This window comes from Ascaphus truei, chromosome 3, assembly GCF_040206685.1.
Source record: "Ascaphus truei isolate aAscTru1 chromosome 3, aAscTru1.hap1, whole genome shotgun sequence".
NCBI classification, from domain to species: Eukaryota; Metazoa; Chordata; class Amphibia; order Anura; family Ascaphidae; genus Ascaphus; species Ascaphus truei.
The window spans coordinates 105,401,961-105,418,012 of record NC_134485.1 but is presented as its reverse complement, the minus strand read 5'-3'; the positions used below and the strand labels follow the sequence as shown (position 1 = coordinate 105,418,012).

General features: G+C 48.9%; 1 protein-coding gene across 1 annotated transcript; it reads right to left on the bottom strand.

Annotated features, from left to right (window-relative positions):
- Window positions 1-639: 639 nt before the first annotated feature.
- ALDOC (aldolase, fructose-bisphosphate C) lies at window positions 640-15,834 on the bottom strand. The gene is made up of 9 exons (XM_075589266.1): window positions 15,803-15,834; window positions 8,665-8,786; window positions 7,852-8,063; window positions 6,628-6,682; window positions 5,356-5,516; window positions 5,003-5,086; window positions 3,120-3,294; window positions 2,345-2,544; window positions 640-1,655 (listed from the first exon to the last, which is right to left on the bottom strand). Exons 2-9 carry the CDS (start codon window positions 8,774-8,776, stop codon window positions 1,560-1,562), a joined length of 1,095 nt encoding a protein of 364 aa, XP_075445381.1. The 5' UTR covers window positions 8,777-8,786; window positions 15,803-15,834; the 3' UTR covers window positions 640-1,559.
- Between the last annotated feature and the right edge of the window lie 218 nt (window positions 15,835-16,052).

The following is a 16,052-nucleotide window of genomic DNA, read 5'->3' as shown; positions in this document are numbered from 1 at the left end:
AGTGTGCACAGAGTTGCAGGGCCACAGACTGTATCCAAAGGAAGTTTGAGATCTGTCCAATGACTAAATAATTAACATACCCTTAAGCAGGGGGGGGGGGGAAGGAGAGGAGGAAAGCTGATCCTGGCCAATATATACACATGGGCTTAAGGCATATCGCTTCTCAATTATTTAAACCAAAAAGCAACTCATGAAAAGTATTGGTAATGATTATAGGCATAAATACTACATTTAAATGAAGATAATTGTGAGACTTTGTAAATGACCGTGTGCAAAATGGCCACACATTACCCATAGGCACAACGGATGTTGCAGCTGTGGGTAGGAAATTTTTCCCACCACTTCCAGTCAGCATGGTAATGTCAGTGTGCTGGCAAACACTGCCACACTGGCAACAGCGAGGACCAGTGCATCATTAAGCAGCTATGGAATAGTGAGGAGCTGAGATATATCACTGGTGTGTCTCTACTCCCTCTGCACTGGGGAAAAGAGGGTTGCTAGGGCGACCAATGGTTGTGCACGCTCCATTTTGGCCCCTGTTGCCCACCAGTGCATTGAAGACTTGTTCCATCTTACATAAGCTACCTGGGTAGTTTATTGCAATAAGACATTCAGGTATTCACACAAAATGCATTAGACTTCAGGTTTCACTATAGTTTATTTTTTTAAATATATTATTTGGTACATCAGTCGCACACAGAAAGACAACACTATTTTCACAATATGCATAGCAGCAAGTTGCTCTCCCCTGCGGAAAATCCATCCGCTCTCCTTCCAAACGGTCGATTGCATCCAGGTCTAACTTCTGAGTGGGAAGGTTCCACGTCTCAGAGCTCACAACCACTTGTGCTAAAAGCTACAGATGTACCACAAAGTGCAAGACATTTCCCAGAACAGTGCGCAGGAGGGGGAAGCAGTGTCACTTAAAGGCAGTTTGAGGGGAAAAGGGGGAGGGAAAAAAAAAAAAAAAAAAGACCCCACACACCCCCTCTAGATGGCAGAGTACAGGTGATCACCATTATGCACACAGTTGAACTGGAACCTGAAATATACTTGCATTACACTAGTCAATTCAAGTTATCTAGTTTTAGCAAACTATTTTTTTCCCCTTGACATTATGCCCCCTACTGGTTAGCAGCATACACCTTTTTAGTTTTAAAGCTGTTCTGATGTGTCCTGTAACAATAAATTGTACCAAGTCACTAAACTCATGTTAACGTCATGGCCACCTTACTATAATACTAGGTCTGTGAAATGGATAACTTCTAAAAATCTCTAAAAACATCTGAAAAGGAAAACTTGGTTGTGTTACAGCTATGTGCCTTAGGTGCAAAGATGGGATCCAACCCATTTCCTTGCAGCCCAAGAGAAGAGAACCTCTATCACAGCTAGTCACAGAAAGCTCACGTTGGCAGTAATAACAAAAAGAAGGTTTAAAAAAAAGGGACAATGCTGAAGATGTGCAATAGTTGGGGTTACTCCAGACTGGCTGCAGGGAATATCCACGTGGTGCTTGCAGGATGAAGGAAGCAGAGCCGAGGTGTTCTGTGGGTCAATGCTCAGTAAGCATGATTGGCCACATACAGGGACTGACCAGCTGCCCCGGCTCCTTCACTGCCATGTTCGTACTTGCCCAAGGCGGCTAGCCCATTTGTCTGAAAAGGAGGCCAGTGAGACATTTAGGACATTCATGCATACAATTCCAAAATGGCAGTATTATAGAACAGGGGGCTATATAGATAGGCTGTTTTACAGGTAATTGTAAATTGGGTTGTTTGAAGACCTAAAAATAAAGATAAATGGAAACTCCAAGGTAGTGATCAGCATGATCTTATGTATTCAAATATATATATTACATTACAATAGCCTCTGGGCCCCAATGTTGTCTATTGTAAAATCATCGCAAACTGCTTTAGAAAACGCAATCAAAGCCTCTGCAGCCTAGATACACACATAGTAAGTTATCCTGAAACCAAGCAGAATACCACTAAGTGGACAAAACCTTAATTATTAGTTTTAGACAGGTTTGGCTGGAACAAAGATGATTTGTCCCCCCAACTGCCATTTTTCACCTATGTGGATTGTAACAATCTTTGTCCTGATTTCTCACCCCACACCTATATTATTTATTTAAAATAATTGTGTTTGCTTCAGATTCCATTACCATCTCCCTTACCACCACTGGTATTTTCATGCATCTACCATCTTTATTTGGATGCTGGTCATTCCTGAACCAATATCCTTCCCCCCATAAAAAAAAAAAAATATACACCCTTAAGGTTTTAAATCACTACCCCTCAGCTCATCGCTTAGACCCCCCTCCCTCTGTGCCCCACTTCTGTACCTCTGCACGTTTCAGGAACACCTCAGTGGCTGCACCCTCGTTTTCTGTCTGACCTCGCCAGGCGTTGAGAGCAGAGGCCTGCAGGGCACGCCCAAAGGAGAAGGTAAGAGCCCAAGGCCGGGACAGGGGGCAGTTGTTGATTGCGTTCAAGTTAATAGAAGCCTCCTCCTCGCTCTGTCCACCAGAGAGGAAAGTCACTCCTAAAAAACGAGATAGTTTCACATCATCCCAATTAATTTGAAGATTAGTTCAACGCCCAACCCATTCACATCCAACAGCTCTTAAATAAAATAAAAAATCCCCACATAGTCAGTCAGTGGAATTCTCTGAGGGCTCTGAATGGGAAAGTGCTCAATAGTATGTTCTTACTCTAATATCTCAACCGGTCTGCATCGGAGAACAAATAAAGTAGGGAGAAGTGACTTTGGCCTTACTGTACATCACACAAAAAAAGGGAGAAAGTAGCCAGAGGAAAATAAACTTGTGGGGAAAATATAAAAATACACATTAGTTACCCACATGAGACTCCTTAAAGCAGGTCACTAGAAATGGTTCACTTTGGTTTTAGTAGGTCAAAATCCAACCAACCACTACTCGCCTTGCACATAACCCTCTCAAAGTCTGGCAATCCCAAACTTAAATTGCTCAACGATGGGAGTCACAATATAGTATGTCAGAATAGAGTACCGTTAGTAGTATGGCGACCCCTGATTTTTAACATGCATTGCGTCCTTAAGGAACATTCGGCTCATTCCCTGCAGTGCATGTTCCTTACCTGGCACAGCCGGGGGAACGGTGCGACGCAGGGCAGTCACAGTTGCCATGGCAACCTCTTCAGAATTGTACTTGGTGGGGCAAGCATGGCCAGCGGTCACCATGTTGGGTTTCAGCAGGGTCCCCTCCAGATATACATGATGGTCACTCAGAGCCTTGTACACCGCAGCAAGCACCTACAAAATGACAGGCATGCAGGTAAGGTACAATACAAATACAAACTCGTGGCTCACATCTAATCAGCAAAAGGATCTGTCACAAATCAGCAATATAGGAACAGAATAGCAACAGGACGCTCTGAAGCAGGTGTGGCCAACAGTGACCCACGACGACATTTTAAATGGCCTGACTGAGATGGGGGACATTTATTTATTTTTGGGAAAATACAACTAACAAATCAATTTTAATAATGAAATGAAAGTTACATATACATTATTCCCTATACAGGCATACCCCGGTTTAAGGACACTCACGAGTAGGGACATATCGCCCAATAGGTAAATGGCAGCTCGCGCATGCGCCTGTCAGCACGTCCTGAACAGAAATACCAGCTCCCTATCTGTACCGAAGCTGTGCGCAAGCGGGGAGACTATAGAGCCTGTTACAAATGCATTATTTACATCAGTTATGCACGTATATGATGATTGCAATACAGTACAAGCACCGACAAGTGGGAAAAAGGTAGTGCTTCACTTTAAGTACATTTTCGCTTTACATACAAGCTCCGGTCCCATTGCGTACGTTAATGTGGGGTATGCCTGTATTTGTTTTGTGAGCACAGGTTGGCATAAATAAGTACAGATCTATATTGACAGGAGAGCTCCTCTCTCCCTCCCCATTTAGTTTAGCTGTTTAATTTAAACAGGAGGTAGGGGCAGAAGCCCAAAAAGTGCCCATTTATTGGCATGCCTGAACAAAAATAAACCAGTTTGGCCACCCCTGCTCTAAAGCTTCATTTGAAAACATTTCAAATCAATTTTAATGTGAATATTATAATATAGGGGTGCTGAATTATGCTAGTCCATTATAAACGTAAAGAGAATGCCATGACGGGCCATTTTATTTCTGTATGACAAGGAGCCTTTGAGCACCAGCTGTACATGATCGTGCAGTAACATGAACTGAAGAGAGGCCCTCGTGGACCAGTGATTAGTCTTTCCTAGTCAACGATCAAAAGAGCATGACGTAGCTACCAAGTCATGGTGCCCTTGGCATGCCGAGCCTGATGTAGTAGCTGCTTCATAGGACACCCCATTGGTTAAATGCCCTTCTACCGCCTCAGAGTCTCAGCTTACATAGTCAATTAATAAAGAAAATATAGGGTGCTCAAACCCAGGACGACTCTGTTCAGTTCAGTGAGGATAAACATTTAACCCTGGAGATACCAGTGGGAGTGGGTGGTGAATATGTAGACTTGTAAGTCCTTAATAACAGCTGTTAAACTTAACCATAAGAGTCTAAACACCATGAAGAACCCACTCACGTCATCTCCAGGGGTGATGGAAAGGCGTGCCAGCCATGAGGGATCCGAAGTCCAGTGATAGGCAGAAGGAAAAAACGAATGGCGCACAGCCAGGGAGCCAGGTGTAGAGTAAAACTGCTTCTTTATTTGTGCAGGCAGAGAGACAACAGGAGATCCCCTTGATGGGACAAGGACAGGAACCTTGTTGAACCTTGTCCCATCAAGGGGATCTCCTGTTGTCTCTCTGCATGCACAAATAAAGAAGCAGTTTTACTCTACACCTGGCTCCCTGGCTGTGCGCCATTCGTTTTTTCCTTCTACATAGTCAATTAGGCAAGAATTCACTATACAGGGTACAATGCAGGTCTCAATATTTTACACAAAAGCAAGAGCCATGTGATGTTGGAGGACAGTCCACGCACCTTCTCAGTCACATACTGGCAGCGTTTCAGGTCATGGTCTCCATCAGGAAGAATCTCAGGTTCCACAATGGGAACGATGCCGTTCTGCAAGAGGATTGACAAGTCTCATACAGAAGCCGAGAACAAGAGCTTCTAAAACCTTCAAGGTTGAATGACCCAAGTGAGTATGCTACATCTATTTCAAACAATTATATTTCCATTGGTTAATATTCACTTCAGTGCATCAGAACAGTTTAGATCTTGGGACCATTTGGCAATAGCTTAGTATTCTTATGCCATCTTTATATACAAGGGAGTCAGAAAAATACCATAATGGGCAAATTAATGATCATCATTAATCTTCCACTACTTACCTGCTGGCAGATGCTGGCATAGCGAGCAAGCACATTGGCATTCTCCATGATCGCAAGGGAGGAGGGGGTGTTCTCGCTTATCTTCAGCACACTGCGCCACTTGGCAAAGTCAGCACCATCTTTCTTGTACTGAGCGCAGCGCTCAGACAATCCGTCCAATCCTGTAGCAGGTAAAAATTTCATGTGGAGAGGCAAAAATGTCCTTAGATACCAGTTCCCAAAAACTATGCCAGGAAGTGAGATTGTCTGACTTATTCCCTCAACACTATTTGATCCCCCTGCCTGACAAAAAGGAGTACACTGCGCTCTAGAAGGAGAACCTTAATAGCCATCAAAACCTGTCCAACAGCCTACACTCCTTAGCAGTCTAGTTGAAGGTGTGCCAAAATACATGGCGATACAGTACGTCTATGGCAGTGCTCTTCAAACCTCTCCTCGTGACCAAAGGCCAAACCTAGTGTGGCCGTGGATCATGAGGAGGTTTGAAAAACACTTGTCTATGGTACCCATCTCCACTGGCCAATAGCAGAGTTCTTCCCTACAGTGGTGGCCATTAAATCAAATTCTTGTCCTGGTCTGCAGTGCGTTCCTGTACATAATTTAGGTTACAGGATACTGGAGACCATGCAGGCTGTGCTAACAGATGACACCATAAACATGCCATCTAAAGACCAACAAGATCATGTAGTTTAAATATGCCTCTGTCTAAGCTTTTACAATTAAAATGTTTATTCGGCAGCCATATACTACTTCAGTGTTTTTCAACCAGGGTTCCCAGGAACCCTTGAGTTCCCGAGACATCCCTATAAATTTTCAGGTTATTTTAAGATTATACCAAATACAGACGAATTTACAATGAATTTCAGACAGAGGGTTGGGGTTTTGCAGAATATAAATATAATTCCAGGGTTCCTTTATAAAAATTGGAAACCACTGTACTACGACAAAGCAATTGCCTGGAGTTCTAATAAAGCAGAAATGCAAGATAACTGAACCGTGTCTAGAGTAGCGGGATCTGTTCTAAATTAATTTGTTGGAGCCTGCATGCGTGGCATCTGTGCATTTCCAAATAAGCCATCTGATCTGCCAGTTGATGCCATCAGAATGCCAATTTTGGCCCAGATGCTAGACTTATGCTGTAATTTATGGCAATACAAAAACCATAGAGCTACAAATAGAAGTTTATAATTTACACAATTGTAGGTGTGTGTCTCGATCCAAACAATCTTGCTACTAAACAAATGCAGAAAGGCTTCCTCTAACCCACCTTACCTTGAGTTGTTGTTTCGCCATCGGTGCCAGCAAGAGGAACCACACCTTTATCCACCTGCCAGAAACAAACGTATGCCATCAAAACAGCAATACTAGCTCCAGTACTCAACTGTTGTCCCCACCAACATATGGGTGCCAATAAATTGTTAGACTCAATGCTAATATTCCCCTCCAAGTCCCCGCTCACACAGCACGACGTGCGTGCGCTTGTGTGCGCACGGTCATCACAGATGCCTGACGGCCAATGGTAGTGTTAAGTATTGAAACTACCATTGGCTGCAAAGTACGGCGTCGACCCTGCTGCAGTCGCGGGTGTCTTTTCAATCGGTGATCTCCGGCTGCAGCAGCGTGACGTCAATTTCAGCAGCCAATCAACGTCCAGACATTTACATTGATTGGCTGCTGAAATTAAGACTCGACAGTGAAGACGGGGGGTGGGGGAGGGGGTCCAGCCCAGCGCAGCCTAGGATGAAATCATGTATACACATGACTTGTCAGTACACCGGATTGCTGCTTTATTATGTCCTCCTATGCTAAAGGGAGCTCCAGCACAGTGCTGAGGGAGAAAAAAAAAAATGTAAAAAAAAAAAAAAAAAAACACATCACCCCATCCATTTGCTCTGCACCCATGACACTGCGCCGCCGCCACCACCACCCCCCCCCCCCACCCACTGCTCTGTCGGATCATTCCATCTGCTGGGGATGATCACATCGCCCAGCAGACAGAGGCGCGCAAACGCGGACGCAGCGTCGCGAAGCCCCCTGTGTGAACGCAGCCTAATTTCCAGTAACAAGTCAGCTCCTGCCCAGCTATGTGGAATGTTAACACTGCTGGATGCCATAGAAACAGGAGCAGAGAAGATAACAGCAGGTTATCAAAGCAGCCTCTGCCAACACATCTAATAATAGAGGCAGCAAAAGTAGCACAAGAGATTAAATCTCCTTCACGTGTCCTTCTAAAGTGACATCCGAGGACAGAAAAAGGGATGTGGGGGTTTCTGAAAGTAGCAAATAAAACAGAAATGGACACACACACCTTTTTTTATGTACCTTAGAGTTGGACAGTGCAGCCATTCATCAAGGAGAACAAAACTCTTCTTGTGCTGGATTGTGGCTTTTTTGTATTGGCCTAAAACACTTGGCAGACATTTGTTCATACATAGGAACTCGTACTGACTGCATCAAATAATGCTTTCTAGTCATCAGTGCACGCCACAGTCTCACCTTGATCCCTACAAGAATGCCTTTGTCCTTGATCATCTTGACAAAGTTGGTGCCACAGTTCCCCTTCTGGTACATAGTCTCGTGGAAGAAGATCACGCCCCCGATGCATTGCTTCATGCGGTCGTCTCCTTTGAAGAGGAGCTGACGGTACAGGCGCCGGTTCTCCTCAATGTTCTCTACTCCAATTTGACTCAGGCGCTTGGTCATGCTCCCTGGGGAGATCATGAGTGGAAGGAGCACAGCAAGGTTGGTTGTGAACAGGCAAAAGGAACAGGTGTGGATTTGTGGTTACAGGGTAGTAACCAGACACGTGCCCATCTTGGGCATATCACCCTATGCCTCAGCTTACTCTGCTACAACTGGTCAAATAAATAAAAAAATAAAAAAAATTAATCCTCTCTTTGCTTTGGAACAAAACCAGAGAATCGGTGTCAATATTCCACACAAATATAGGACCAAGCATAGCTGCAAAGGGCTTTGGAAGTGAGAGGGGGGGGGGGGGTATAATAGTAGCATGTATGCCATGTAGTACAGGTGTTTTACACCTTTAATGCTGGCGGGGAGGGGGGGCAGGAGATGCAGTCTTGCAAATAAATTAGTAGTAGACACCATTGCTATATGCATAAAGAAACTACAGTTGGGCAGATGGCTCAACCCTTCAATTTGTTCTCCAGCCATCAGCAGTAACATGCTGCCACTCAAAAAAACAAACTATTCAGGGGTCTGGTCATTCCTGGCTTACACCCAGTTTCATGTCTCCCTGTTCACTTATCCCAATCGTATCAAATGCAGTTGCCAAACAGAAGTACTCACCTACAGATTCATCTGCAGCAAGTATCCCCTTCCCAGGGGCCACAATCTGCTGAGCAATATCAGCTAGCTCCTTCTTCTGCTCAGCAGACAGTGCAGGGCATTGGTGAGTCATTTTCTTTGGTCTGCGGGAGACAAAGTGGGTTACTTATACATACTCTATAGTAGAGCAGACCATGCAGCGCTGTACGTAGAATTTTTGCACGCACAATCAGTCCCTCGCCTGAAGATCTTTCAGGCCAATTTGCTGCCTGAGCCGTAGGGAGATACAGTGACTTGTCCACGGTCATAACAGCAGACACTGGGTTCATCTGCCTCAAAGACGCCTTCAGCCTTGTACTGGAATACTTCGTAAAAGGAGTCTGACCAAAACCTATAAAAACGCAGTACTCCTTGGTGTCACTTCAGACGTCTTGAGCATTGCTTTCCCTTAAATCAAAGTTAATATGCTTTGATGGTTCAAGGATTGCGGCCTTGGAGTGCAGCAAAGAGATTAGATGCTAATGAAGCTATAAAGCTCTTTGTGACCTTATACACTGTGTCAAGCACAGTTTCTGCAGCCACGCCAAATATGCCATAACAGTCACCAGTAACTTGTGTGGATTCATAGAAACGTATAAGGTTTTATTCTTCTACTAGCTGAGAGACCCGGCGTTGCCCGGGATGTAATGTTCCCGTTCCTCTCTCTCCTCCCCCCTCTCTCTGTTTGTCCCCCATTCACATCAATCCAGTCCCCCCCCTCCCTCCCTCCTTTACAGCTTCATGTAGCGTGTGTGCGTCAGTCACTGTGTGTTTGCTCGCGCGTCAGTGAGTCTGAGGCAGAAACACAAACACACACAGACTGACTGACGCACACACAGTCAGTGTGTGCCTCAGTCAGTGTGTGCGTGCGTCAGTCAGGCTTTGTGTGCGCGTCAGTCAGTGTGTGCGTGCGTGCGGCAGTCAGTCAGTGTGTGCGCGCGGGGCGTCAAAGGCAGGGGGGGGCGTCAAAGGCAGGGGGGGCGTCAAAGGGAGGGGGGGGGCGTCAAAGGGAGGGGGGGGGCGTCAAAGGGAGGGGGGGGGGCGTCAAAGGGAGGGGGGGGGGCGTCAAAGGGAGGGGGGGGGCGTCAAAGGGAGGGGAAGGGGCGTCAAAGGGAGGGGGGGGCGTCAAAGGGAGGGCGTCAAAGGGAGGGGGGAGGGCGTCAAAGGGAGGGGGGAGGGCGTCAAAGGGAGGGGGGAGGGCGTCAAAGGGAGGGGGGGGGGCGTCAAAGGGAGGGGGGGGCGTCAAAGGGAGTGGGGGGCGTCAAAGGGAGGGGGGGGGCGTCAAAGGGAGGGGGGGGGCGTCAAAGGGAGGGGGGGGGCGTCAAAGGGAGGGGGGGGCGTCAAAGGGAGGGGGGGGCGTCAAAGGGAGGGGGGGGCGTCAAAGGGAGGGGGGGGGCGTCAAAGGGAGGGGGGGGGCGTCAAAGGGAGGGGGGGGGCGTCAAAGGGAGGGGGGGGGGCGTCAAAGGGAGGGGGGGGGGGCGTCAAAGGGAGGGGGGGGGGCGTCAAAGGGAGGGGGGGGCGTCAAAGGGAGGGGGGGGCGTCAAAGGGAGGGGGGGGGGCGTCAAAGGGAGGGGGGGGGGCGTCAAAGGGAGGGGGGGGGGCGTCAAAGGGAGGGGGGGGGCGCCTCAAAGGCATGGATTCCTCCCCCTGCATTTCCTGCAGTGGACAGGAGGGGGGGGGCAGTGGACAGGAGGGGGGGGGGGCAGTGGACAGGAGGGGGGGGGGGCAGTGGACAGGAGGGGGGGGGCAGTGGACAGGAGGGGGGGGCAGTGGACAGGAGGGGGGGCAGTGGACAGGAGGGGGGGGGGGCAGTGGACAGGAGGGGGGGGGCAGTGGACAGGAGGGGGGGGCAGTGGACAGGAGGGGGGGGGCAGTGGACAGGAGGGGGGGGCAGTGGACAGGAGGGGGGGGGCAGTGGACAGGAGGGGGGGGGGCAGTGGACAGGAGGGGGGGGGGCAGTGGACAGGAGGGGGGGGGGGCAGTGGACAGGGGGGGGGCAGTGGACAGGAGGGGGGGGCAGTGGACAGGAGGGGGGGGGCAGTGGACAGGAGGGGGGGGGGCAGTGGACAGGAGGGGGGGGGCAGTGGACAGGAGGGGGGGGCAGTGGACAGGAGGGGGGGGCAGTGGACAGGAGGGGGGGGGCAGTGGACAGGAGGGGGGGGGCAGTGGACAGGAGGGAGGGGGCAGTGGACAGGAGGGGGGGGGCAGTGGACAGGAGGGGGGGGCAGTGGACAGGAGGGGGGGCAGTGGACAGGAGGGGGGGCAGTGGACAGGAGGGGGGGGGCAGTGGACAGGAGAGGGGGGCAGTGGACAGGAGGGGGGGGGCAGTGGACAGGAGGGGGGGGGGCAGTGGACAGGAGGGGGGACAGGAGGGGGGACGCAGTGGACAGGAGGGGGGACGCAGTGGACAGGAGGGGGGGGCAGTGGACAGGAGGGGGGGGCAGTGGACAGGAGGGGGGGGCAGTGGACAGTGACACAGACACACACACACACACACACACACACACACACACACACACACACACCTCAGTTGATGCGCCCTTTCTCAGTTCCGTTTGGCGCCGGAGGTGGGGAGCGACACCTACCTGTACTTCCGGGCGCCGCCACCGTCTGACTCGGCGCCGCGAGGGAGGAAGGGGGTCCGCCATCTTACGCGCCGCGTGGCAGCTGCGGGAAGCGAGGTGATTTGGAGCGGGGAGGGGGGAGAGGTGATTTGGAGCGGGGAGAGGTGATTTGGAGCGGGGAGAGGTGATTTGGAGCGGTGAGGGGGAGAGGTGATTTGGAGCGGTGAGGGGGGAGAGGTGATGCCGCTGGGGAGGGGGAAAGGTGATTTGGAGCGGGGAGGGGGAGAGGTGATGCCGCTGGGGAGGGGGAGAGGTGATGTCGCTGGGGAGGGGGAAGAGGTGATGCCGCTGGGGAGGGGGAAGAGGTGATGCCGCTGGGGAGGGGGAAGAGGTGATGCCGCTGGGGAGGGGGAAGAGGTGATGCCGCTGGGGAGGGGGAAGAGGTGATGCCGCTGGGGAGGGGGAAGAGGTGATGCCGCTGGGGAGGGGGAAAAGGTGATTTGGAGAGGGGAGAGAGGTGTGTGTGTGTGTGTGTGTGTGTGTGTGTGTGTGTTTTATTTATTTTTTTGGACCTTTGGCCCGTCACTCCGCCTCAGGCCAATGAGAGGTGTGGGGGGCGGGGCCAAGGGGGTGGTGTGAGTGTGTGAGGCCAATGAGAGGTGTGCGGGGGCGGGCGGGCCAAGGGACCAATGAGATTGCCGCTAGGGACACCGGACATCCAGCAGGCAGGCATGCATGCATGCAGGCAGGCAGGCAAACATACAGTGCTTTCACTAATATAGTATAAGATACAATGGCATGCAATTATCGAATAAGTCCTGTGGTCATGAACACTCGAATTGCATGCAAGCCCGATTTGTGAATCATTTTTTCCTTTTTAAACTATATATTCTTATATGACCAATCCATGCTTAATATGAAGGCACACAATACCAAGTATTATAGCCAGTCCACCACTAGCTTCAGATGTGCACAAAACACTGAAAGTTATATCAGCCACAGTTACCTTCCTGCACACAATTGAATATATTACAACAACATTACACACACACACACACACAAGCTTGCTTTTTTATTTTAAAAATCTGAACAGGAATCTCGTTACCTATTGTGTCTAAACCCAGGTACAAAAAAAAAAAAAAAAAAAAAAAAAAAAAAAGAAGGAGAAGGCTGGAGCCTAAAATGGATTATAAACTGGAATATTAATTGCCCATACAGATTTTCTTGTTAAATTCCAGGAAAGGAGCTGAATATCTTGTACACATACAATAAAAAAAAAAAATATTTAAAATTGCTAACCGCTCTAAATCTCCAGATGACATTTACATTTTTTTTTTTAACGCAACAGGCAAAATTATAGGCATACGATGTGTCTCTAGTAAAGAAAGTGTTAACACAGTTAATATCACGCCCCCAGCTCTGGCATCACAAGCGAGGCTCCCCTAGTAACCAACGCACAAGAATATGGAAGCAACAAAAAGAACTAGTCACTGGAAACAGAACCACCCCTCTGAGAAAAGCAAGCATCATGGCAACCCTGTATAAAGGAAAAAAAAACACAAGAGCTGGACTTTGCGTACAGAGAAATGAACAGCCTGGGAGGATGCACAGAGCCTGCGGGGAACATTTTAGAACTGTCATCCTCCATTACGGTGACCTTGTTATGTCCTTCACCTGCCTGAGTGAATAATGCATGTAGCAGGGAGAACAGGCAGCAAGGAAATGAGAGCACTGCTCAACTGAAACTGTGTGTAGCACTGTACATTTGCAGAAATGTCATGGGAGGAAATGGGGAAGCTTCCCTAAAATATACCTCCAGGTACACATTTTTCCCTTTCTCCATTTCAATCCTCCCCCCCCCCCTCCCGCACCCCCCCCCCCCCCCCCCCCCAACATTTCAAATACAAAGCACATAGTGAAAAATATAGTCTGTTCATACATTTGTCTTTTTCCCTTACTTTCCAATTCCCTCCAGGTGAAACTGCCTGGCTGCAGTGCCAAGTCTGCATTTACACCCAGAAAAATAAACAGACAGAGGCCCTGAACCCCCAGTTCCAAGTCTCTTCGCCATATATACCAGGGGTGGGCAACTCCAGTCCTCAAGGGGTCACCAACGGGTCTTCAGGATTTCCCTGAAGCAGGGATATCCTGAAAACCTGGCCTGTTGGTGGCTCTAGACTAGGGCTGGAGTTGCCCACCCCTGAAAGAGATACGACTAAAAAAAAGCTGTCGGGCAGCAAACATATGTATCTTGGAAGACAGAAGAAGAGGAACAAGGATCAATGTCTCCGCTACAAAACTGGGGAAACGTTTTAGCAAATAAAATGCAGCAGATTCATCTAAAAAAAAGAGAGACATACAATAGGAAGCCATGGGATTTGTGCATTTGATAGATCTTGTGCATTTTATTAGCTTCAGTTATACAGCCTTGAGACTGACCCAGAACCCTAATGATGTAATCATGCTAGTTAGTTAATGTGAAGTGACATTTAAAATGATGGATATTCAATCCTGCCCTCGTTATGGATGCCTGTGTGAGAAGAGATGTGCATGCAGGAGGGGAGAGCAGAGAGAAGACAAGGCGGGTGGGGGAGGGTAAAGGAGTGAAATGAATGGGAGAGATGTACAGGCGATAGCATCATTAGGGATATAAGGACAAACATGGCCTGATCATTAAGCTGTTGCAGGTCATGTACTGTAAATACAACACCAATCAGTTCTCAACACAATGACAATTGAGAGATGTTGCTTTGTAGTACAATGACTAGTACCCATGAATATTAAGATAACCCACCATGCAGATCTTCTGCATTATTTGCAATTGGGAACAGTGCAGCCATCTTTAAGTACCCTAAAAACTCTGCAATGTTTTTGCACCCCTATATAATCTGCAGGCGTTATGGTAGATTCAATGGACGGCCCATGTTGGCAAGGGAAAATTCACAATCACCTAGCCAGTGGTTTACAGGCATTAGGTTAAGGCAGCAGTGCACAAACTGGGGGGCGCAGCAGTTAGAGGTCCCACGCTCTCCCCCCAGGCATTTAAATGCCAGGGGACCGTGCGAGGCCTCTATAATACACTTACCTTCCCGCGACATATCGTCCTGGTAACCTGGCGTCAAATGGTTACCATGGCAACGTGACATCACATGACCCTGCGCATCATTTGACGCTGGGGTCGAGCACGAGGCAAGCCGGCAGGGGTGCGCACGGCAAAAGTTTGCGCACCACTGGGTTACGGCAGGGATGCGCAAACGTTTAAATTCGCACCCCCCCCCTTACCTGCTCTCAGGCTCCATGCATCATATGACATCACAACATCATGTGACGCATCCCCATTTGACCCCGCATTGTCATGGTGACGCGTCAGGGAAGAGCCAGCTGAGAGCAGATAAGTGAAGTTGCAGAGGCCTCGCGCCTCCCCCGGCATTTAATTTTCACAGCCTGGGGGAAAAGCACAGGGGCTCTGCAACCGCATGCCCCCCTTACAAAATCCCACACCCCCCAGTTTGCACACCGCTGGGTTAAGGAAGCCTATAACTATTTTGTGAAATTCTGCAGAACCCCAAACCTCTAATAGAGCGTCTGAGATCAGATGCATTGTAAGGAACCCCAACCCTCTCTAACAGCGCCTCTGAGATCAGATGCATTGTACGGAACCCCAATCCTCTCTAATAGTGTGAGATCAGATGCATTGTAAGGAACCCCAACCCTCTCTAATAGAGCGTCTGAGATCAGATGCATTGTAAGGAACCCCAACCCTCTCTAACAGCGCCTCTGAGATCAGATGCATTGTAAGGAACCCCAACCCTCTCTAATAGCGCGTCTGAGATCAGATGCATTGTAAGGAACCCCAACCCTCTCTAATAGAGCGTCTGAGATCAGATGCATTGTAAGGAACCCCAACCCTCTCTAACAGCGCCTCTGAGATCAGATGCATTGTAAGGAACCCCAACCCTCTCTAACAGCGCCTCTGAGATCAGATGCATTGTAAGGAACCCCAACCCTCTCTAACAGCACATCTGAGAGCAGATGCATTGTAAATTTTTCTGTATTTATTACAATTTTCAAATTATGTGAAAATTGCAGGGAACCAGTTAGGGGTGCCCATGGAACCAAAGCGTTCCCAGGAACTCCATGGTGAAAAACCACTGATCCAGTGAGAAGGTCTGACTTACTGACACTCCTCACCCATCTATGTGTCGCATTAAAACAAACTAACTTCTTGGCTGCCAAGGAGCCAGAAACATTGCAAGGCCCCCCTTCGGCAGTGCAGAGGTTAAAAACAACTCCTGCAGCGAAGCATTGAATTAAAAAGGGAGTACCTCATTATAGACATTAAAGCCCTGCATTAATACATACGCGAATACATCAACGAGCCCACCCCACAGTGCACAGTTATGCATGATTGCACTACAAATCCGCTGCATTCAGATCACATCATTAACGGCGCTGTATAAAAAGCCGCCCAAGGGGTGACCTGCATTGGAGCATCGCACCAGCACAGCCACACACGCACAGCACATTGCAGCCGGAGATGTAGGTGTAACACTCACCTCGCGTATTGCGATGTATAGTTACTGACTGCTCCGGTATGAACTGATTCTGCTGCAGAGCTACGTGACTCCGGAGCACTAATACCACCGCCCCGCCCCGCCCCGCCCCGCCCCTCCGCGCTGATTGGGGAGTGACGTCACAAGGGCATTATTCTCCCCGGCGCTGGCTGACGTCATTAGCTGCCTGGGTACTCAAAACCCCTCCCCCCCCCCCATTATTATTTGTCTTGAAGTTGTTATGCTGTTGGGT

What these genes read in the sequence shown, in the direction of transcription:
- ALDOC (XM_075589266.1), bottom strand. Translation starts at nt 8,776, where the DNA reads ATGACTCACCAATGCCCTGCACTGTCTGCTGAGCAGAAGAAGGAGCTA. An exon ending in TGCTGCAGATGAATCTGTAG is followed by an intron (nt 8,064 to 8,664) that starts GTGAGTACTTCT and finishes TGATCTCCCCAG; the next exon opens with GGAGCATGACCAAGCGCCTG. An exon ending in TGTTCCTGAAACGTGCAGAG is followed by an intron (nt 1,656 to 2,344) that starts GTACAGAAGTGG and finishes CCTCCTTTTCAG; the next exon opens with ACAAATGGGCTAGCCGCCTT.